We start from the raw sequence: 26014 nt of genomic DNA, 5'->3' as shown, positions 1-26014 counted from the left end.
GGGAGTCTCTCTTATCTAACTCAGTGCCATCCTCCCTCCACATTCTCCTGTTTCTCTCTTCACTTTCCCCTCTCAAGTTGCCTTTACATTTTCAAAAATGTCCCCCTCTATTACAGTTTCACAGCTAACCCTAACCCAAGGTCTTGAGATGCTCGTTCAAGTTTTAAAAGGGTGTTTTTCCAAATAAGGACTAAGAGGAATTCTGATACAAGCTGTCCACATTAAGAAATGTCCAAACCTGTAGAGCATTTTTGTAAGAGTTTATTTGAGCCAAACTGATGACACACGCCAATGAGCAAGATCTCAAATGCTCTGACGAATAACAGTTTTTGCACTTTCTTTTAAGCATTTGAAATTAAGGAGAGAAAGTAAGGAAGATTACATGGAGGTGGGAGAAAACAAGGTGGGGATTGGATTACATGATAGTTAATAAGATTATGTGCTCTCTTGAGGGTGGTTATTGCAAAGGTGTGTTAACCTAGGTGCACTCCTCAGCTTTCTGGGATCAGAAATCCCAGTGGTATCCCATCTCCCTCAGAGTAAGAGCTAAAGCTCTCAAAACGGTCTTCAGGGTCCTGTAACATCTGATCTCCCCTACCACCATCACCTCTTTGACCCCATCTCTCACCACTCTTCTCTCTCCACAATGGCTTCTGGCTTTTTCTCAAATATGTCAAACATTTCTTCGCCTGTTTCAAGACCTTTTTACTTGAGGTTCCTTCTGTCTGGAATATTTTCCAAGAGAATGTCATGGTTCTCAATCCCTCACTTTTTTCAGGTTTCTGCCTAAATCCACCCTGTATATAGAGCAATCACCAACTCCACTTTAAGATCTCTCTTATTATGCTTATTTTTCTTCATAGTACTTACCATCATGTGCCATATTACATATATTGTCTGTGTGCTAGAATAGAAGCACCATGAGGGTAGAGACATTGCCTGTTTTAGTCATTGTTGTATGCACAATTATTAGGACAATGTCCGACATGTACTAGGTACTCAATAAGTATTTGTGGAATGACAAATGAATTTAATCATCTAATCAAAATAAGGAAGGTAAGAGTTTCAAGAAGGAAGTGTTCACCAATACCTAATGTAAACAAAAGCCAACATAAAGACTGAAAAGAGTTCATTGCATTTGTCAACCAGGGAATAACTGGAATAGAGGCCTTGAGTGCTGGGAGATGGAGGCCAATGGCTCTGGGTTGACAGTAACCAGGATGTAGGAAAGGGAGAACTCTTCTGAAAATGGGTAGTGGTGATGGTTGCACATTATTAATGTACAAGCGGTAATTCTTTTTGGCATAGTTAATTTTTAAATGTGGTATAAAACAAAACTTATACTTTAAAAAAAACTTTCATATTATCAGCTGATTCCATTAAATGATTATTCTGCCAATACGTATTACTGAATGCCATCAATTATAATTATTAAAATGCTTTTCCTCAGTGATACCACTGTGAATAGTGTCTTAGGTCAGGTTCCCTTGGAAAAGAGACAGATTTGCATGCAGAGTTTGTTGGAACGCTTAGGAACATCTGTAAGGGGGTGAGGGAAGCAGGACTGGACAGAGAGAGAATCTAAACTGTAATGAAGCTGCAACAAAGGCCTCAATGAGGAATTCTGAAGTTGGAATGGTCCTTAGGGTTGCCCCAAATTAAGGTAAGGGGGCTGGGCCACCCTGCAACAACAAATTACTTGATGCCAGTCACCTTGAAAGGGAGTGAACATTGGGTGAGGCAGCTCCTTTCAGCTGAGGGTGACTCTTAGGGAGGGTTTTGGCTATGAGTGGTCGCAGCCAGCTGGGGAATGAGCACCTTGGTCATGAAGGAGGCAATCTGGGCAGCACACTCAAACATTCATTACAGTTAAGACAGACAATAAAGTTGCTAGGCCCTTACTGTATTTTTTAAGGATTTTACACCAATGAATAATGTGATTCAAGACAGATATTGAAAGTTTTATACATAAAGCCTCACATATGGGGTCTATACATAAGGCCAAGAAACACCATTTTTGCCTATCATTAGTTGACTACTTCCTCACTGACAAATTTGGTCTCAAACTGCCTGTTCATGAATTCTAGATGTACAACTGCCCAGGTTGGCACTATAAATCTAAAGAACTCTGATTTAATGATACGCAATTGAGTATATATCCAATACCTCAAAACAATATTCAGTCCAGACAAAATTTTCCTAAATGGAAGCAAAAGTTGATTACAAAAGCACAAAATGGAGTTAAATAAGTAACTCCTTTTGTTGACTTCAGTCTTCTATTGCTTGCTTTGTGCATTAAAACTCTTTTTAATGTCAAAAATTACTATAGACACACCTTGACATAGTGGTAGTTGAATATTTATTCAATGTACAAATAATGTTTGGTGGACATAACTTTATAGACTGCATACCAGTGCCCCATGAGTCTGAGCTCTCAAGACAAGGAACCAGTGCTCTGATGTGTCCCATCATCCTTCCTTTCTTGCCCCAACCTACTGATCATTCACACTCAAACTGCCCTGCAGCAAATATCACCTCCAATATCTTCAGCATCTGCAATTGTAGTCTATGACCCTCTTTCTCCCTTGTGCTATTGTTTAAATTTATCAACTTTTCAATTAGTTCACACATCTATGTCTAATATTCCTAATCAGATTAGATTTCCCCAAGACAGAGATTAAGTATTTTATTTTTTATATTCCTTATGAAAATTCCTTAGTAGGTACTTGATAAAAGTGCATTTATTATGGAATTATTAATAAACAATTACATGATAGAAGTATGTCTTTAATGTTTCAACATTTAAAAATACATACAAAAAATTTAAACTCCAAAAATTTTGACTGTGTATCAAAACTGTGATACACTTTGCAAAAAATTTATTATTATAATTTAAATAACTATATTAGTTTTCAAAAATTACATTCAATAACTATGTTATTTTTTTAAAGGGGAAGCAAGGGAATATCATGAAGTAATCTTTCATTATAGAGCAGTTTGATTGGTTATATTCTGAAAAACGAATGACACATTTTCTCTTATTCTTTCAAGAAAAGGATCTGTAAGATTTAAATGATCTCCAGAAAAATGTTTCCATTGCTTCAGCTGTGACATGGAGAGAGGTTTCAGGGAGTTAAACTTCTGGTGTTGTGGACCAAGCTGACAATTTCTAGAGATAGGGAATTTTTCCAATGAATCACCTGAAATAAGTAAAACAATGAGAAAATCCTTAAGCCAAATCAATATCCTACTATATATAGTACATTTTTAGTTTACAATATAATGAGTTTATGTAATTTATTACATTTTGGTTTCTGACTTCAAGCACCTTATGGTTTAGTGGGAAAAAGATACATTAAATAAATAATCATCCAAAGAGATATATAACAGGTCCACAATCCCATGTCTAAAACATTTGGGTAAGATGTTTCCAAATTGAAAATGTAACTGGAACATTCTGGGACAGCACACCATAATCAAGCCTATTAATATTCTGCAGCAAATCATTAGTAGAATAGTTATCAAATGGGTTAAAGACTATTGAAAAATTCACATCCATTTTAGTAAGGTTTTTGCCACCAAACAAGTTTGTTGCAGATTTATAAAGATAAAACAAGTTTGGTCTTTCAAGGTTTCTGGATTTCAAAGAACATAAGGGACTGTGGAGCTGTATCACAAACAGAGATAAAGGTATGAAGTTAAGGATACAGGGGACATATCAGATACAGGGATATGAGCACAAATAATAAGATAAACTGACTTGTTTTATTAAGATCTGAAAGATGAGAAGGCAAGAAGTAGATGGGGGAAGAGAGGTAAAGCATTTCAGGAGAGGGACATACAAAGGTTACGAAAGGGAAGAGACATATGCCACAGCTGAGGAATTGATAAGAGCCTAATGCAATTAAAGCCGAGAGAGCAAAGGCAAAGAATAACACAAGAAGAGAAGTTGGGTAATGAAAGGTGAAGTGCACATTCAAGAGCTGGATTATGCAAAACATAATCAAATCATGAATGGATAAGGCTAGTAGTTATTCACTAAATCCATTTCTCTTTCCTCAGGGCACTTAGTCACATTTCCCAGCCTTCCTTACAGTTAGGTGCAACCACTGAGTCTGACATACAGAATGTGGATGGAAGTGATGTATCACTTCCCGGTTTGGCCTATAAAAACCCCTTACAACACATGGTTTTCTACTTTTTTCTTCTCTCACTTGCTGGCTGGCAAATGCAGGGATCCCAGCAGAGAACTCAAATCTAAAGATATGGTAGAGCCCAAAGTGAAAGAAGCGTGGATCAGAAAATCACCTTATAGAAGACTGTACACAACGTTCTATGTGACTTGTTACATGAGTAAGAAATATACTTCTATTGTGATAGGTCACTGTGATTTTGAGTTTCTTTTATAGCACTTACCCTACCCCAACTGACCACTTTAAAGATTTTAGTGTATTCTAAGATCAGTGGAAGCTATTGAAGATTTTATTTTTTTACCGTTTAATTATGAGAAATTTCAATTGCATATAAAAGTTGACAAGATAGAAAAAAGAACCTACAGGTTTATATTCCCCACCTTCAGTAACTATCAACTAATAGCCAATCCTGTTTTACTTAGACCCCACTTTCTCCACTTCCTTATTATTAAATATATAGCACATATCATTTCGCCTGTAAATTTTTCACTATGCATTTGTAAAAGATAAAGACTTCCCTTTAAATTTTATCATACCTAAAATAGTCGGTTTCCTTAATATGAAAATCCTGTCAATGTTTAAAATAATTGAGGTTTTAAGAAAACAGATGACAATACTGCCTTGAGAATCTAGAAGACAATAGAATAATACCTTCAAAGTATTGACAAAAAACAAATGATCAATTTGCTAGAATTGTACACCTAGCAAAGATGGCATTTGAGAGAGAGAAAAAACAAATACACTTTGTAAAAATAAAAGATTGACAGGATACACAAAAAACTAATACTGGTGGTTTTGTTGGGGGAAAAAAATACAAACAGTAGAAATGAATCAAAATATATCAATTATTGTAATAAACATAAACGACTAGATGCTCTAGTTAAAAAAGAACATCATACTAGATAAAAAAGAAAATCCAGCTTTATGCTATTAACAAGAAAGACACCCAAACCATACGAAGACAGAAATATTTAAGGTAAAAGAACAGAAAAAGATACACCAGACAAACATTAAACATAAGAAAGCCAGTGTAATATATTAACTTAAGACAAATGAAAGCAAAAGCCATTAGGGATAAAGAAATCACTACATAACAATAAAACAAATAGATCATAACGAAAATAAATTCACAAAGAAGATATAAAATATATAAAGCAAAAATTGACAGAATAATAAGAAACTGTCATATTGCAAGATTTTAACATATTTCAATAATAGATATATCTAGCAAAAACTAAGTTATTAATAGAAAAACGGTCAAGGACACACAGCTCTTAAACAAAGGAAAATAATGTTCAACTTCACTCATAGTAAGAGAAAAGCAAATTAAAACTAGACCAATATTACACTTTTTGCAAAAATCCAATCATTTGATAATGCACTAAATTGACAAAGCTGTGGGGAAATAGCCACTTTAATACATTGTTGATGGGGTGCAAATGATACAACCCCCACTAAAGGGAATTTTAGTAATATCTATTAAAATTACAAGTGCACATATTCTTTGACCCAATAACACTGATAATTTACCTTATAGATATACTTGAAGATATGGAAAAGGATTTAGAAATAAAGATATATACTCACTGTACATTTATGGGGGATAAATATATAAATGATGGTATAGTCATATAATAGACGATTATACAGCAGAGGGAAAAAAGAATGAGGAAACTTTCCGCAATGATACAGAAAGACCTCAAGATACACTATTAAATAAAAATGGTGCAGATATACACATATACTACGCTACCCGTTATTGGGGGGAAAATGGACAAGAACATATATTCAGAGTTCCTTAAATGTGCATAAAAATATATCTAGAAGGATACACAAAAAACTAAACTAAAAATATATCTAGAAGGATACACAAAAAACTAATACTGCCAGAGGCTCACAGGGATGTCCAAGAGAAGACTCAACCCGAAGTGACGGTGACCGGGTTCCTGTCTCCACCAAAGAAAGAATTCAACAGTGAGACAAATGTGGGAAAGTGAAAGTGATTTGTTGAAAATGAAAGTACATACTTGAGAGGAAAGTGCAGGTGAATTCAGAAAACGTATGGAGTGGAGGAAGTCACAATCAGGGGTATTTATCCCTCCCAAAGAAGAACTGGTGACCACCCATTGAGATGGTTTATTCATCTCCTCCCCGCTTTTTCTTATTTGGTTCCTCAGGAACTGTCATGGTGTAAGATGCATGATGGGAGTCTAGTTACTGAAATGTAAATGAGATTATAATGACATTATAATTAGCTAAAGGTCAGGTCCCAGTAACAGAAATCAGCCTAGATTAAAAAACTGGTTCTTGTTTTTCTCCAGCTGTAGGCACTGAATACAGTGACTTGTATTTGTGTAATCAGTGAAGCACCTCACGTTGTACCCTGGAGGGGGTTGTCAATTTCCTAGGCTACGTGTGTTTCCTCAGTTTCCAATGGGGTAGAAGGGCTAGAAATTAGGCAGATAAGAATATTGTGAGAGGAAACGTTTTCTCACCATATACATTTTATATTATTAAATAGTTGAGCTATGGAAATATGTTACCATTTTATGACATAAAACAGTAAATTTTTAAATCTATGAAATAAGACAAAATTGATTTGGAAATAGAAAATTTGACTAATACAGCAGAACTCTAAACTAAGTAATTAAGAGAATACACATGGTTTTCATGTACAAAAGAAACATTTACAAAGTGACCACATACCAAGCCAAACATTAAGTCTCTATAGCTATCAAAGAATCAATATCATGCACACCATATTTCAGACTACAATGCAGTAGGCAGAATTCAACAACAAAAACTAAAATACATTTTAAAACACTTTGAAATAATTCATGAGTCAAAGAAGAAATCATAATGGAAAATTCAAAATATTTAGAACTGAATAATAAAAAGACTGCGTATCAAAATTATGAGATTCAGCTTAGAGGAAAATTTACAGCACTAAATACTCATTTCGTAAAAGACTAAAAATCATTAAGCTAAGCATTCAATTTGAAAAATAAGAAAAAATATTAGAGTAAATACAAGGAAAAAGGAACAGAAAATAAAATGAGCAGAAATTATTAAATTAGAAAACATACAAGACAGAATCAAATATTGATTTATATGAAACATAAATTCTTCCATGTCAGTCTTGTGCAGTCTAACTTCTTAAACCAACGCAATATAATTTATCAAGTAATTTCCAACTACTGAACATTGCTCACTGAAGGCCTACTGGTGATCCAGTTTCTATTTAAATGATGTTAACGATAGGGGGCTGATATTTTTAGCTTCACTTAAGCAGCACTAGCAGTTCATCAAGTACTGAGAACTATGGTGGCCCTTACTAACTGCCTCAGAAAATATGACCCTATTATGATTAAGTTCTACATAAAATAAACAGAGTAGGATTATTCTGTCAAGTGTATGTTTTTTTGTGAACTAGAAATAAATACTAAAAAGATTATTGTAATTCTGAAGCCATCATATCAGGATTTGAAAGATTTTCCCAAATAAGTTAAATTTCTCAAAACTGATTCAGAAATAAGATGCTACATTGAGAGAACTAATAAGTTATAATTAATATTTTCCCAAATAGACATCTGGCAATTGCTCTACGATGTGAGGGGGGGAAAAAAAATAACCACTAACATATACAAATGGTAAATATTTTATTCTGTATTTAAATATTTTCAACTGCTGAAGAAAGACAAATTAACTTTACCATTGTAACAGAATCAAAATACAACAAACCTGGATGATCTTGTTCTCCTGTACATTCGCAGTCAAGCAGGTCATGAGTAACGCAATGTGAATTTTCATGTAATGTGAACAAATTTTTAAGTTCCTCTACTGAAAACTGAATATGTTCAGATGTCCTGGTGAGGTCTACAACTGCCCCAGAAAGACCCTGCTTACTGATCTGCCTTTGATAGATCTTTTCTTCTATTGTACCTGAAGAGAAAACATTCATTAGAATAACAGACATGTTCGCTACTATGTATAGAGAACCACAAAGATTCCACCAAAAAACTATTAGAACTGATAATTTAGTAAAGTAGCAGGATACAAAATTAATATTCAGAAATCAGTTCCATTTGTATACACCAATAATAAACTATTGGAAGGAGAAAGTAAGACAACAGTCCCATTTACAATTGCTTAAAAAACTGTAAAATTTAGGAATAAATTTAGCCAAAGAAGTAAAAGATCTGTACTCAGAAAATTAAAGACATTGAAGAGAGAAATTAAAGAAGATACAAATAAATGGAAACACCATGCTCATGGATAGGAAGAATTAATAAAGTTAAAATGTCCACAATGCGCAAGGCAATATATAGATTCAATGCAATAATTATCAAACTACCAATGACATTTTTCACTGAAATAGAACATATAATCCTAAAATTTATATGGAACCAAATAGCCACAGCAATCTTGAGAAATAAGAACAAAGTGGAAGGTATCATGATACCTGACATCAAATCATATTACAAGGCTAAAGTAATCAACTCAGCATGGTACATCCATAAAAACAGACACATAGATCAATGGAACAGAATAGAGAGCCCAGAAATGAATCCATAACTATATAGTCATTTAATCTACGACAATGAAAGCAAGAATTTACATCGGGGTAAAGACAGTCTATTCAATAAATAAATGGTGCTGGGAAATCAGGACAGACACATGCAAAAATATGAAGCTGGACCACCTCCTTACACCACATATAAAAATAAATTCAAAATGGATTGAAGACTTAAATAGAAGACCTGAAACCATAAAACTCCTAGAAGAAAATATAGGGAGTAAATTTGCAGACATTACCCTTAGTAACATTTTTATTGATATATCCCCTCGGGCAAGGGAAGTAAGAGAAAAAATAAACATATGGGATTACATCAAACTAAAAAGCTTTTTCACAGCAAAAGAAACCATCAATAAAACAAAAAGCAACCTACTGAATGGGAGAAAATATTTGTCAATGATAAATCTGATAAGGGGTTAATATCCAAAATTTGTAAAAAAAAACTCATCCAACTCAACACCAAAAAACAAACAATCAAATTAAAAAACGGGCAGAGGACATGAAGAGACATTTTTCTAAAGAGGACATACAGATGGCCAACAGACATATGAAAAAATGCTCAACCTCACTAATCATTAGAGAAATGCAAATAAAAACCACAATGAAATACCACCTCACTCTGGTCAGAATGGCTAGCATCAATAAATCAACAAACAATGAGTGCTGGCGCAGATGTGGAGAAAAGGGAACCCTTGTGCACTGTTGGTGGGACTGCAGGTTGGTGCAGCCACTATGGAAAGCAGTATGGAGGTAACACAAAACTGGAAATGGAGCTACCTTATGAACCAGCAATTCCACTCTTAAATATCTATCCAAAGAAATCCAAAACGCTAATTCGAAAAAATTATGCACCCCTATGTTTATTGCAGCGCTATTCACAATAGCCAAGACATGGAAACAACTGAAATGCCCATCGGTAGACGACTGGATTAAGACACTGTGGTACATTTATACAATGGAGTGTTACGCAGCCATAAAAAAGATGAAATCTTACCATTTGCAACGATATGGATGGACCTCGAGAACGTTATGCTAAGTGAAATAAGTTAGACGGAGAAAGACAAATACCATATGATCTCACTTATATGTGGAATCTCAAGAATAGAATAAATGAACAAACTAATCAGAAACAGTCTCAGAGATATAGAGGAAAAACTGAGGGGTGCTAGATGGGAATGGGGGATGGGGATGAGGGAGAAGGTGAGGGGATTTGGTAACCACAAGATTGGCATGGGGATACAAAAGACAGTTTGGGGAATATAATCAATAATGTTATAAAGATTTTGTACAGTGTTTGATGGACACTTGTTTTATTAGGGAGACTATTTCATGGATGGTGTAGGTGCCTCACCACTGCAGTGTACACCTGAAGCTGCAGCAGAATAATAATGAATGTCAACTATAATTTAATATATATATATATATATATATATATATATAATCACAGGATGTGGAGTACAGCATAAGGGATAGAGTCAGTGGAAGTGTAACAACTATATACGATGTCAGAGGGGTAGTAGATTGGGGGTGGTGGGTTATCACTTTGTGAGGGGTATAAATGTCTAACTATTACTAATACATTGTTTTGTACACTTGAAACTAACAATAAAAATAATAATAATAATAATGAAGAAAAAAGAAAGCACAAATTGGTAGCCACAAGATTGCCACAGGGATATGAAAGACAGTTTGGGGGATATAATCAATAATGTTATAAAGATTTTGTAGGGTATCCAATGGACACTTGTCTTATTAGGGAGTACACTTCATGGACAGTGTAGAAGCCTGACCTCTGTAGTGTACACCTGAAGCTGAATAATAATGAATGTCAACTATAATTTAATATTAGTATATATACATAGTCATAGGATGTGGAGTACAGCATAGGGAATGGAGTCAGTGGAATTGTAACAGCTATATATGATGCCAGAGGGGTAGAAAATTGGGGGGGGGGGGTCATCACTTTGTGAGGGGTATAAATGTCTATTACATTGTTTTGTACAGCTGAAACTAATTTTAAAAATGTGAAAAAAATAACAATAACAGACATGTAACAGGGTAAAACATGTTTAGCACGACAAGAAAAGAACAATATTCTTCATATTAAAATACACATTAACAAAAATTTTTTAAATTTATTTAATTTACAATTTTTTAATTATTCAAAAAAGCATATGTGTTTTTTTCACACTGAAGGGTTATTACCTGTGGTAAGGAGTCTGTAAATATGTACAGGATGTTTCTGACCATCTCTCCACACTCGAGACATTGCCTTAGAAAATAAATGAGAATTCTGACAGTACAGTAGAAAAAGCCCACTCCACATAAGCAATTTGCATGAACACATTTCAGATTAGGAATTCTAGATTTTACTTATAGCTTCAAAAAACAAAGCTAAGGCATACCAAAGCATTCTCTACTTCATTTTTTTTTCTTAGAAAGTGAAAAGGATGAACACTACTGTGATACTGTAAAATAACTGCAGCGGTGCCAAGCAACAGTGAAAGAAAAGGTCTATTTGCATCAAAGAATGGGATAGCAAGTTTGGACAGCAGAATGCAAAGAACTACTATGTTTCTCTGAAAATAAGACCTAGCCGGACCATCAGCTCTAATTTGTCTTTTGGGGCAAAAAGTAATATAAGACTGGGTCTTAGAATAATATATATGATATGATATGATATGATATGATATGATATGATATGATATGATATATGACATGATATATGATATAATATGATATGATATGATATAGCATGGGAATGGAGGGTTTATTCCCAGTTCAAAGTCACCCCTGAGGAATCCCTAGGATACCTGTAATCAGTTCAGGTTCTAGGTAGATCCTAGTGATTTCAGGATTTATCAATGATACTGTAAAGAGTTGATGTTTAAACCCAGCACATTACAAAGAAAAGTCTGGCTTTCCAAACACCTCCTGGGAGATAGCCTCTAAGTCCGTGGAATAATCTATTTGATAAGAGCATCTTCGTTCACCTGGGGACTTGAGCCACACCAGACAGTTTATGCTAACAATGTGATTTAAGTGGGGGATTTAAACCTGTAGTATCAGTTTGATCTCTGGTGGGGCTGGAGACTGAGAAAGTAAGGTCAGGAATTTGGGTACTCTATGACTGCATGATCGACCTCCATCAAAAACTCTGGACGCCAAGATGCAAGTGAACTTTTCTGATTGACATTATTCCATATGTGTTGTCACTCATCGATGCTGGGAGAATTATGTATTATCCATATAACTCTAGTAAGAGTGAACAGATGAGAGCTTATGCCTGGTCCCTTCTGGACTCTGCCCTATGTGCCTTTTACCTTTACTGATTTGCATCTACATCCTTTCACTGTACTAAACCGTAAGTGTTAATATAGCTATTTTCCTAGGTTCTGTGAGTCTTTCTAGTGAATCACTGAACCTGAGGGTTGTCTTGGGGTCCCTTAACACAGATACCAACACAGATACAAATCTATAGAAAGAAATCTGAAAAATACATGAAGATGGACTGTATTATGAAGAAAATCAAAGTCTTCTTCTGAAACATTTTCCTAAATAAGCTGATTTTTATCTTTACTGTACCCTGCACAAACATTGATCACAGAATCTATATTTTATTATCTTCCCCTGATGGTCATACTCATCATGAAGACCAAACTGTGAAATGAATTACAACCGACAGAAATATAGGCTTGTGTTTCAATACCGGTTCTACCTCTTACAAGCAATGTGACCTAGAACAAGCGTTCATAACTTCATCTGCAAAATGGAATCATATCTACACTTGTAGGGTTATTATAAAGACTAAATAGATGGAAAGCACTTAGCAAAGTGCCTAAGGCAAAATAAGCGCTCAATATGCAGCGGCTATCATACATCATCTCATCTTTATATCACCAGTAGGCATTCTATAGTATTTATTTAACGCATAATAGTCCTACCTGAATATCAGTGGCTGGATTCCAATCAATGTCATAGAGAATTAAGTGAGATCCTCCAACAAGGTTAAGTCCCACACCACCAGCTTTTGAACTTAACAAGAAAATAAAATCAGTAGAGTATTTACTATTGAAGCAATCAACAATTTGCTGCCTTTGAGAGATAGGTGTTTGTCCATCAAGTCTTGTATAAGCATATCCATGCCACTTGCATACTTCTTGTAAAATATTCAAGGTTTGTGTGTAATTGGATACCAACACCACCCTGTCAAACAATAAAGATTTTTTTATGTATACAATTTAAAGGCAGCATTAGATTTTTTTAATTTGAAATAAAACACAAAACAATACTATCACTCATTGTTTTTGTTTTTTTTAATTAGTTTCAGGTGTACAAAACAATGTAATAGTTAGATATTTACACCCCTCTTCCCCAATTTACTACCCCTCTGACATCGTATATAGTTATTACAATTCCATTGACTCTATTCCCTATGCTATACTCACTGATATTTACAGAACATGCAACAATGACCATGTACATTAAAACACAGGTTCTCCAAACTCTAAAAAAATAACTAAATAAAATAGAGGCAAGCATCATACCAGGTAAGTGTTCCAACAATGGTTATAAGGATTCTCAATGAACTTAGGGGAAGAACAGATGAACTAAATGAGAAGTTCAACAAAGAAATAGCAAACATAAAAAAGGATGTAGAAACTATAAAAAAGAACAATGAAAAATGAAGAATATAATAACTGAAATGAAGAATGTACCAGAAGGAATCACCAGCACACTAGATGAAGCAGAGGATTAAATCAGTGATTTGGAAGATCAGAAAACAATCAGAACAGAAAAAAAAAATAAAATCAAGAAAAATTAGAATGGTTTAAGAGGTCTCTGGGACATCAAGTGTAACAACATTTGCATCATAGGGGTATCAGAAGGAGAAGAGAAGAAGCAAAGAATTGAGAACGTATTTGAAGAAATAGTAACTGAAAACTTCCCTAACCTGGTGAAGGAAACAGACATACAAATCCAGAAGTGCCAAGAGTCCCAAACAATATGAAGCCACAGAGGCCCACACCAAGACACATTATAATTAAAATGGCAAAGTTTAAAGGCAAAGAGAGAATCCTAAAAGCAGCAAGAGAAAGGCAACTAGTAACTTATATGGGAGCTCCCATAAGATTGTCAGCTGATTTCTCAACAGAATCTTTGCAGGCCAGAAGGTATTGGCAAGAAATATTTAACGTGATGAAAAGCAGGGACCTACAACCAAGGGTACTTTACCCAATAAGGCTATCATTTAAAATTGAAGGACAGAGAAAAAGCTTAGCAGACAAGAAAAAGCTAAAGGAGTTCATCACCACCAAATCAGTATTACAAGGAATGTTAGAGGGACTTCTTTAAGATCAAAATTATGAATAATAAAATGGCAATAGCTACATATCTCTCAATAATTACTTTCAATGTAAAGATTAAATGCTCCAATCAAAAGACATAGGAGGGTTGAATGGATAAGAAAACAAGACCCATACATATGCTGACTAAAAGAGATCCACTTCATTTTGGAAGATGTAGACAGACTGATAGTAAATGGATGGAAAAAGATATTTCATGTGAATGGAAATAAACAAAAAAACTGGGATAAAAATACTTATACCAGGCAAAATAGACTTAAAAAGAAAGGCTATAATAAGAGACAAAGAGGGACATTACATAAAGATAAAGGGATCCAACAAGAGGATACGATCCTTATAAACATTTATGTACCCAATGTAGGAAGCACCTAAATATACAAAGCAAATATTGACTGATAAAACGGAGAGATTAACAGTAATACAATTCATAGTAGGAAACTTTAACACCCCATTAACACTAATGGACAGATCTTCCAGACAGAAAATCAATCAAAAAGAAAACAGTGGCCTTAAGGACACACTAGACCAGATGGATTTAATTCACATTTTTAGAGCATTTCACCCCAAAGCAGCAGAATATACATTCTTTTCAAGTACACATGAAATATTTTCCAAAATATTGGAACACAAAACAAGTCTCAATAAATTTAATAGTACCAAAATCATTTAAAGCATCTTCTCTGACCACAATGGTATAAAACAAGAAATCAATTGAAAGAAAAAAAATTGAAGAACACACAAACACATACAGACTAAATAACATACTACTAAATAATGAATGGATCAACAATGAGATCAAGGAAGAAATCAAAGATACCTTGAGACAAAAGAAAATAAAAACTCAATGACCCAAAATCTATGAGACACAGTGAAAGCATTCCTGAGAGGGAAACTCAGCCATACAGGCCTACCTTAGAAAAAAGAAAAATCTCAAATAAACATCTAACCTTACACCTAAAGAAACTAGAAAAAGAACAACAAAGTCAAAAATGAGTAGAAGAAAGGAAATAATAAAGATCAGAGCAGAAACAAACGAAATAGAATCTAAAAAACAATACAAAAGATCAATGAAACCAAGAGCTGGTTCTTTGAAAAGGTAAACAAAATTGATAAACTTTTATCCAGACTCATCAAGAAAAAAAAGAACCCAAATAAATAAAATCAGAAATGAAAGAGAAGTGACTACTGAAACCACAGAAATACAAAAGATTATTAGAAAATATTACAAACAATACATGCAAACAAACTGAGCAATCTGGAAGAAATGAGTAAATTCCTAGAAACATACAGTCATCCAAGACTGAATCAAGAAGAAACAGAAAATTTAAAAACCAATTACTACGAACAAAATCAAATCAGTAATTAAAAAATCTCCCAATAAACACAGGTAAATTTTACCAAACATTCAAAAAGAATTTACACCGATCTTTCTCAAACTGTTCCAAAAAATTCACCAGGAGGGAAAGCAGCCAATCTCATTTTATGAGGCCACCACTATGCTGATTCCAAAATGAGAGAAAGACATTACAAAAAAAGAAAATTATAGGCCTATATCCCCGATGAACAGCTGCAAAAATCCTCAACAAAACATTAGCAAACCATGCAAGCCAGCAATCCCTCTCCTGGGGATCTACCCAAAAAATCTGAAAACTTTTATCCATAAAGATATATGTACTCCAATGTTCACGGCAGCATTATTTATGGTGGCCAAGATATGGAAACAACCAAAGTGTTCTTTGAAAGATTATTGGATAAAGATGTGGTTTATATACATAATGGAATACTACTCTGCCATAAGAAAAGATGAAATTATACCATTTGCAACAACACGGATAGATCTTGAGATTATTATGCTAAGCAAAATAAATCAGACAGGAAAAGCTGAGAACCATATAACTTCACTCATACGTGGGATATAAAACTAAAAGCAACAACCAAACAAGACAAAGGAAAACAAACTCATAGATACAGACAACAGTTTAGTGGTTACCAGTGGGTTGAGGGGGGAGGGTAACTACTCATGGTAGAAGAGGGTAAAGGGGGTCAAATATATGGTGATGGAAAGAGAACTGACTCTGGGTGGTGAGCATACAATGTGATATATAGATGATGTATTATAGAATTGTACACTTTAAACCTATGCAATTTTACAAACCATTGTCACCTTAATAAATTTAATTTTTAAAAAGGCTAAAAAAATATTAGCAAACCAAATTCAGCAATACATTAAAAAGATCATACACCATAATCAAGTGGGATTTATTCCTGGAAGGTTGGTTCAATACCCACAAATCAATTAACGTTATATACCACGTAAACAAAATGAAAAATAAAAATCATATGATCATCTCAATAGATGCCAAAGAAGCATTTGACAAAATCCAGCATCCATTTATGATAAAAACTCTCAGCAAAGTGGGAATAGAGGGAACATATCTCAACATGATAAAGACCATATATGACAAACCCACAGCTAACATCTCACTCATTGGGAAAAGCTAAAAGCATTCTCCTTAAGATCAAGAACAAGACAAGGATGCCAACTTTCACCACTTCTATTCAACATAGTATTGGAAGTCCTAGCAACAGCAACCAGAGAAGAAAAAGAAATAAAAGGAATCCAAACTGGGAAGGAGAAGTAAAACTGTCAGTGTTTGCAGATGACATGATACTATATATAGAGAACTCCAAAGATTCCACCAAAAAACTGTCAGAACTGATAAACGAATTCAGTAAAGTAGTAGGATACAAAATTAATATTCAGAAATCAGTTGTGTTTTTATAAACCAATAATGAACTGTCAGAAAATTAGGAAAACAATCCCAAGTGACATCAGAAATATGGTAGCATGAGGGGTCCCCCTTAATCTCTCCCCTTGAAGTTATAATAAGTTGAACATGTATAGTCCAACAAAGGAGTCCCTGTGCAACACACAAACACATCTGAGAGATCTGCATATCAAAACATCTGAAGGTGGGTGAATTGGAGTGAAGAAGGGAGGAGGAAAGGGAGAAGATGAGAGATGGGTGCTCGGGTCTTTGAGGGGATGTGTGCAGCCATATGTTCATTGCAGTATTATTTACAATAGCAAAGATGTGGATGGAGCCTGGGTGTCCGTACATGGATGAATGGATAAAGAGTAGGCGGTATATATATACAATGGAATATTGCTCGATCATGGAAGAAAATGGGTTCTTCCCATCTGCAACAACATGGATAAACCTGGAGGATATTGAGCTGAATGAAGTATGACAGACAGAGAAATGCAATGTGATTTTACTTATATGTGAAATCTAAAGAACAAAATGAACAAACAAACAAAACAGAAACACCCCTGTAGACACAGAGGACATTTTGATGGTTGCCAAATTGGAAGGAGGTTGAGAAGGTGGGTGAAAAACAGGAAGGCATTAAGAAGTACAAATTGGTTGTTACAAAGTAGTCATGAGGATGTAGGTGTAGCATAAGGAATATAGTCAACAATATTGTAATAACTATGTATGATGTCAGACAGGTACTAGATTTATCAGGGTAATAGATGGAAGGGGAGTTGAGGGGCAGGTTGAAAAGGGGGAAGGGATTAAGAAGTACAAATTGGTAGTTACAAAATAGTCATGGGATGTAAAGTAAAGTACAAGAAATATAGTCAATAATATGGTAATCACTATGTATAGTGCCAGGTAAGTACTAAATTACTCAGGGGGATCACTTCTTGAATTTTATAAATATCTAACCACTATGCTGTACACCTGAAATTAATACAAAATAATATTGAATGTTAACCGTAATTGAAAAATTAAAATGGGGGAAAGAGGAATAAGAGGTTCAAATTTCCAGGTATAAAACAAATAAGTCATAGGGATGTAACGTAGAGCACAGAGAATATAGTCAATAATATTGTGATAGCATGGTACAGTGTCAGATGGTTGCTGGACATAATGGTGATCACTTCTTTAGATATATAAATGTTGAACAACAATAATGTACACATGAATCTGACATAATGATATATGTTAGCTATATTTTTTACAAAAAATCTTTTTTAAAAATTTTAAAAATACAATTAAAAAATGAGCAGAGGATCTGAACAGACACTTCCCCCAGAACACATAAACAGCCAACACATACATGAAAAAATGCTCAACTTCACTAGCTATTAGGGAAATACAAATTAAAACCACAATGAGATATCACCTCACACCTGTTAGAATGGTTATTATCAACAAGACAAATAATGACAAGCGTTGGAGAGGTGTGGGGAATTAGGAACACTCATATACTGCTGGAGGGAATGTGAATTGGTACAGTTAGTATGGAAAACAGTATGGAGGTTCCTCAAAAAATTAAGAATAGAATTACCATACAACCCAGCAATCCCTCTCCTGGGTATATACCAAAAAAATCCGAAAACATTTATCCGTAAAGATATATATACCCTTATGTTCATTGCAGCATTATTCACAGTGGCCAAGACATGGAAATCACCAAAGTATCCCTCGATAGATGACTAGATAAAGAAAATGTGGTACATAAACACAATAGAGTATTACTCAACCATAAGAAAAGACGAAATATTGCCATTTGCGACAACATGGAGGGATCTTGAGATTATCATGCTAAGCGAAATAAGTCAGACAGAAAAAAATCGAGAACCATACAAGTTCACTCATATGTGAGACATAAAACTGAAAACAACAAACAAATAAGACAAACAAACAAACAAAAAGTACTCATAGACACAGAAAACAGTTTCCCCCCAGAGGAAAAGGGGGGAAGTAGAAATAGAAAAGGGTAAAGGGGATCAAATATATGGTGACAGAAGGAGATCTGACTTTGGGTGATGAACACACATACAATATATAGATGATGCATTATAGAATTGTACACTTGAAACCCCAATAAGTTAAAAAACAACACAATGAGATATCCTCTCACACCCATTTAGGAGAGTTACTATAAAAACAAAACAAAACAAAACACCCTGAAAATAACAACATTGGTGAAAATGTGGATTTGCACTATTGGTGGGAATGTTAAATGGTGCAGCTGCTATGAAAAACAGTATGGTGGTTCCTCAAAAAATTAAAAAGCAAATTACCAGGGCAGCCGGATGACTCAGTTGGTTAAAGAGCGAGCTCTGAGCAACAGGGTTGCTGGTTCATTTCCCATATGGACCAGTAAGCTGCGCCCTCCACAACTAGATTGAAGACAACAAGCTGCCAGAAGGGTGACCAGATGGCTCAGTTGGTTGAGCGCGAGCTCTTAACAAGGTTGCCAGTTCAATTCCCACATGGGGTGGTGGGCTGCGCTCCCTGCAACTAAGATTGAAAACGGTGACTGGACTTGGAGCTGAGCTAAGCCCTCCACAACTAGATTGAAGGACAACTTGGAGCCAATGGACCCTGGAGAAACACACTGTTCCCCAATATTCCCCAATTAAAAAAATAAATAAAAAATAAAAAAATAAAAATAAAAAGCACCAGCGTGAGTGGCCGGCAGCCAGCGTGAGCAGCCGTGAGCTGCTGTGTGCTGCCATAGGCTGCTGTGTGCTGCCATGGGCTACCATGTGCTGCCATGAGCGGCCGGTGGCCAGCATTTGAGTGGTCGGCAGCCAGCGAGAGCTGCCGTGAGCTGCTGTGAGCGGCCAACCCACCACTGGTGACCAACTACTTCAGCCAGGCTCATAATACCAGCATGGGCCAGAGAGCTGTGTCCTACACAACTAGACTGAGAAACAACGGCTTGAACTGGAGTTGGGGGGAGGAGGTGGAAGAAGAGGGAAAAAAGAAAAAAGAAAGCGAACTACCATATGATCCAACAATTCCACTTCTGGGTATATGCCCAAAAGAATTGAAAACAAGGTCTTGAAAAGATATTTGAACACCCATGTTCATAGTAGCATTATTCACAGTAGGCAAAGTCCATCAACAGGTAAATGGGTAAACAAAATATATATACATACAGTGAAATATTCAGCCTTATAAGGAAGGGCATTCTGATGTAAGCTACATATGGAAGAACCCTGAGGACATTATGTTAAGTGAAATAAGTTAGTCACAAATAGACAAAATACTGTATGATTGCACTTATATGAGGTATAGAAGAGTATCAGATTGACAGAGACAGAAAGTAGAAGAGTAGATGCCAGGGGCTGGGGTAAGTGGGAATGGGAAGTTATTTAATCGGTATAGTTTCAGTTTTGCAAAATGAAAAGAGTTCTGGAGATTGGCTGCACAACACTGTAAATGAACCTAACACTACTGAACAACACATCTAGAAATAATTAAGATGGTACATTTGTTATGTGTATTTCACTACAATTAAAAAAAGAAAGGGCCATCTCTTCAGTCAATGTGTAGCAACAGAACACCCAATCTGTGCTATTGATGGAAGTGCTGCTGCTTCTTTCATGGGACAAGGCAGGATACAGTTTTGTTAGGTACCCACCAACTGGCAAAATGACTCCTTTTCAACCCCTACCCCAAACTATATTTTTCCTCATCACTTCTTTCTTTCTGCCACAAGAGGGAAACTTTCCCCTATGACATCCTCAAGGATAAATTCTCATACCAATGTTCATACCCTCTCTTCTCTTTCCTCTAAAACTCTGTTCACTTATTATTCTCTGTCCAATAACAGCCATCTATACCCCACTCAGAGAAGACAAAAAGGATCCAGTAAACAAAAGATGCAAATAAAAGTCTAAGTAAAAGTATATACACTTAAATTCAAACTGGGTCACAGTCTGCATATAATTATACATGTTCCTCTCTACATATCAAATATCTAATAAAACATTTTAATCAAACTATATTAATCGCTACATAGAAAGTTTCCTTGTTTTAGTCACTTTATTGTTATAAAAAATAAATCTAAAAATTTACACAAGTCAAATGATACTATAAATCCTCCAAAGAGGTGAAGACCCTTTGACACACTTTGTGAGGGGTGAAATCTAACTATTGCATTGTTTTGTACACCTAAAACTAACTAACTAACTAACTAACTAACTAACTAAATAAATAAATAAATAACTCTTTGACAATCAACTATAATCATTATTTTGCAATCTTTTATGTATTTTTGCCTTAATTCTCAAACAGTTTGAATGCCTCCTAACGTAAAGATAATGAAGACACAGTCCCTGTACTACAAGCAGTGACTTATAAGACAACCAATGGTTAATATAATGTGAGATGAGCTCCATTAGAGGGAGGTTATACTCCAGGATGCTATGGAGTACAAAAGAGGGGTGGCTAACTCAATCTGAGGCCAGAGGCTTTCAAAAGAAGAAAGCCTCTAAACTGAGTATTAATGAAGAGAAAAATCTGGCGAGAAGAATGAGAAGTGGAAATAATCATGGCATAGGAAACAGCAACAGTAAGAGCAGAGGGTGAGAACTAGAGCAAATTACAGGTTCTGCAGGTATCAATAGTTTGATATGAAAGGATCATATGAAAAGTGTGAAGGAATGGTGAGAGTTGAGGCTAAAAAGGAAGCATTAGCCAGGTCATGAAGAGTCTTGCCCAATATGCTAAAGTGTTTAGGAATTTCTGGAAGACAACTGAGAGTCTTTGAAAGAAAGGCAGTGACATGTTGTTACCTTTGTATTTTAGAAACATGATTTAGGGCAATGTTGATATATAATGGGGGTTGAAAGTAAGAGGGAAATAGTTTATAAGAGACCATCATAAGCCAAATCAGTAATTATAAGAATCAAAACAAAAATCTTGGTACCAGAAAGGAAATGGATTCCTGAGATTAAGAAATAAAATCAATAGAATTTAATGACTGACAATGTTGGAGAAGTAAAGGAGAAAGTGAGTCTAGCATGATAAGGTGTTTTGCTTACATTATGTACCACTCATCAAACCAAGGAATAATGAAAAAGGATCAGGTTTGCTATGGCAAAATGATGAAGCTGGACTTCCGGAAAAATGGCGGCGTGAGGTGAGCCTCTGTAAAGCTCCCCCGGAATTTACAAAGAATCGAACAACAAAAACTCCACAAAGGACTCCCTGCACAGCAGACAGGCAACATGAAGAGGCCCACTACCGACTGAAATCACCTACAGGTGGGAGATTCGCGCGAGTGGAGGGAGGAGGAGGAAAGGGAGAAGCGCGCGGAGACGGAGCCGCGCGGGCGCAGGACGCTAACCTAGCTCAGTGCTCCGAGCTCGCTGCTTCCCGGAACTACCGCAGCTGCGGGAGAGGGAAGAACTCGGACTGCTAGGGCTCCGCCAGGGCTCCACAGGGCTGAGGGGACAGCATATACCACGGCTGAACCCAACGCTCACGGCAGAGACCTCGGAGAAAAGACTGAGGGAAAAAGGCTGAAAACGGTGGTTTAAGCCCACACTGCCGAGCAGAGAACGGAGCCTTAGGCACTGAGACTAGCCGCCCCCTCCCTACCCTCCCAGAGCTCGCCCCGCCCCCACCTGCCCGGTGCTAGAAGCGAAACAGTAGCAGTGTCAGATCAAAACAACAGAAAATTTGCTGTTTTGAGATCTGTGGACCGCAAACATAAATTCACAGCCCAACTAGTTCCAGCAAAGGGGAGAGACCTGTGGAAGCAGGACCGGCTGTGGTGGTGGTCGCCGCCATTGCTCTGGGCCACCTCTCACAACTCACCCCGCCCCTGACCCCACCTATCTGGGCGGATCCCTGCAGGAGTAAACAGAACTGCTGAAATATACGGGCTCTGAATCAGCAGCTGGAAGAGCTTTTGAACATCAAAAGCTCTCCGCATACCCACCGGGACACTGCGCCTTGTGACCTAGACGAACTATTAACAGAGGAGAAGCCCGTCTCCCAGGGAATCCCCCCTTTGCGTGAGAAGTTGGAATAGTGCAGAGAAAACATAGCATTACTGTGTGGGAGAAGAAAAATAAGTTGCAGTTGGAGAAATAATAAAACATTCTACCAACAAGTACTGGCAAACAAAAGAAAGACCGCTTTCTATCAACCTGTTGCAGAAGTCACTCCTGTAGATGTCTAGGAAGAGAAATAGTAAACCAGTAATCACCATGAATAACCAAGGCAACAAGATAGCTCAGAAAGAAAGTGAAAAATCTCCAGAGAAGGCACTTAAAGATACAGAAATATGTGACTTAAATGACAGAGAATTCAAGATTGCAGTTCTGAAAAACTCAACGAGATACAAGAAAACACAGATAGGCAGTTAAAGGAACTCAGAAACTCAATCAAAGAACAGCATGAGCATTTTACGAAAGAGATTGAAATCTTGAAAAAGAACCAAATAGAATTTCTGGAGATTAAGAACTCAATAGAAGAAATTAAGAATGAAATAACCAGCTTAGGTAGTAGAGTTGACCAGATGGAGCAAAGAATCAGTGACATCGAAGATAGAAACCTGGAAATGACACAAATTGAAGAAGAAAGAGACTTGAGACTTAAAAGAAATGAAAGAACTCTACAAGAACTTTCTCACTCCATCAGAAAGAGCAATATAAGAATAATGGGCATACCAGAAGGCGAAGAATGAGAGAAGGGAACAGAGAATATATTCAAAGAAATTGTCGATGAGAACTTCCCAAATTTGTGGACAGAACTGGTCCCTCGAATCCAAGAAGCAAATAGAACACCTAGTTACCTCAATCCCAACAGGCCTTCTCCAAGGCACATTGTATTGAAGCTGTCTAAAATCAACGACAAATAAAGAATACTCAAGGAAGCCTGGGCAAAGAAGACGGTAACTTACAAAGGAAAGCCCATTAGATTATCATCAGATTTTTCAGCAGAACCTTTACAAGCCAGGAGGGAGTGGAACCAAATATTCAAATTATTGAAAGAGAGAAACCATGAGCCAAGAATAATACATCCAGCAAAGATATCCTTTAGATATGAAGGAGGAATAAAGACCTTTCCAGACATACAGAAGCTGAGGGAATTTTCTAATACACGACCTGCACTACAAGAAATACTAAAGGAGGCTATTCGACCACCATCAACAGGGACAATTTGTGGCAACCAAAACTCAAAAAGGGGGAGAGTAAAGGCCTGAACCGGATATGGGAATGAAGAAAGTAAGCGTGCTGAAGAAAATGGAATACTCTAAATATCAAACTTTCTTTTACATAAACTTAAGGGTAACCACTCAAAATAAATCCAGAATTGAAATATATACTGAAATAAAAGAAGAAACAGAGGGAAACATCATAGAATACCACCACACAGAAATAATAGACAACAACAAAAAGGCAAAGAAACAATGGAGACACAGCCTTACCAGAAAACTAAAGATAGAATGACAGGAAATCCTCACATATCAATAATCACCCTAAATGTAAATGGACTGAACTCACCAATAAAAAGGCACAGAGTAGCAGATTGGATCAAAAACTAAACCCAACCATATGCTGTCTCCAAGAGACACATCTCAGCTACAAGGACAAGCATAGACTCAAAGTGAAAGGGTGGAAATTGACACTCCAAGCAAATGGTACCCAGAGAAAATCAGGTGTAGCCATAATGATATCAGATGAAACAGACTTCAAGGTGAAAAAGATAACAAGAGACAAAGATGGACATTTCATAATGGTGAAGGGACTGTACAACAAGAAGACATAACAGTCATCAATATTTATGCCCCCAATCAGGGAGCACCGAAATACACCAAGCAACTACTAACAGAACTAAAGGGAGAAATTGACCAAAACACAATTATACTAGGGGACTTAAATACATCATTGACAGCTATGGATAGATCATCCAAACAGAAAATAAATAACGAAATAGTAGCCCTAAATGACACATTAGATGAAATGGACATAATTGACATTTATAGAGCACTTCATCCTAAAACATCAGACTATACATTCTTTTCTAGTGTACATGGAACATTCTCAAGGATAGACCATATATTGGGACATAAAATCAGTCTCAACAAATTTAAGAAGATTGAAATCATACCATGCATATTCTCTGATCACAAGGCTTTGAAATTGGATATCAACTGTAAAAAGAAAGCGGGAAAAAACACAAATACATGGAGATTAAATAACATACTTTTAAAGAAGGACTGGGTCAAAGAAGAAATTAGAGGAGAGATCAAAAGATACATAGAAACAAATGACAATGAAAATACATCCTACCAAAATTTTTGGGATGCAGCGAAAGCAGTTTTAAGAGGGAAATTTATCTCATTACAGGCCTATCTCAAGAAACAAGAAAACTCCCAAATAAATAACCTCATGTTACACCTTAAAGAACTAGAAAAAGAAGAACAAGTAAAACCCAAGGTCAGCAGAAGAAAGGAAATAACAAAAATTAGAGCAGAACTAAATGAAATAGAGAACAAAAAGACAATAGAAAAAATTAATGTGACAAAGAGCTGGTTCTTTGAAAAGATTAACAAAATTGACAAACCCTTGGCTAGACTTACTAAGATAAAAGAGAGAAGACACTGATTAACAAAATCAGAAACGTAAAAGGGGAAGTTATCACGGACACCACAGAAATACAAAGGATCATCCAAGAATACTATGAAGGACTATATGCCACCAAATTCAACAACCTAGAAGAAATGGACAAGTTCTTAGAAACATATAGCCTTCCAAGGCTGAACCATGAAGAACTGGAAAATCTAAACAGACCGATCACCAGTAACTAAATTGAATCAGTCATCCAAAACCTTCCCAAAAGCAAAAGTCCGGGACCAGATGGCTTCACTAGTGAATTCTACCAAACCTTCAAAGAGGATCTAATACCAATTCTGCACAAACTCTTCCAAAAATTGAAGAAGAGACAGTACTCCCTAACTCATTTTATGAGGCCAACATTACCCTGATACCAAAACCTGGTAAGGACAGCACAAAAAAAGAAAACTACAGACCAATATCTCTAATGAATACCGATGCA

The 26014-nt window shown here is 36.0% G+C and overlaps 1 protein-coding gene across 11 annotated transcripts in view; it reads right to left on the bottom strand.

The window, feature by feature from the left end:
* Positions 1-2342: 2342 nt before the first annotated feature.
* Positions 2343-26014, bottom strand: part of RAD54B (RAD54 homolog B) — a 128095-nt gene continuing 104423 nt past the window's right edge. For 8 of the 11 annotated variants that reach the window (XM_019713370.2, XM_074316237.1, XM_019713372.2 and 5 more), the window contains 4 exons: positions 12714-12975; positions 10975-11041; positions 7935-8135; positions 2343-3200 (listed from right to left, as the gene is read on the bottom strand). In XM_019713370.2, the coding sequence (XP_019568929.2) occupies positions 2986-3200; positions 7935-8135; positions 10975-11041; positions 12714-12975 (745 nt within the window). In that variant the 3' untranslated portion in view covers positions 2343-2985. Of the gene's footprint in view, positions 3201-6220; positions 6411-7934; positions 8136-9763; positions 9802-10974; positions 11042-12713; positions 12976-26014 lie in introns of those variants that run through there. The other 3 variants (XR_002135967.2, XM_019713373.2, XM_019713375.2) reach the window with 3 other exon arrangements.

Source organism: Rhinolophus sinicus, linkage group LG12 (assembly GCF_036562045.2).
Source record: "Rhinolophus sinicus isolate RSC01 linkage group LG12, ASM3656204v1, whole genome shotgun sequence".
NCBI classification, from domain to species: domain Eukaryota; kingdom Metazoa; phylum Chordata; class Mammalia; order Chiroptera; family Rhinolophidae; genus Rhinolophus; species Rhinolophus sinicus.
Note: the sequence above shows the minus strand (reverse complement) of the source record. Positions and strands in the feature narration are given on the sequence as shown.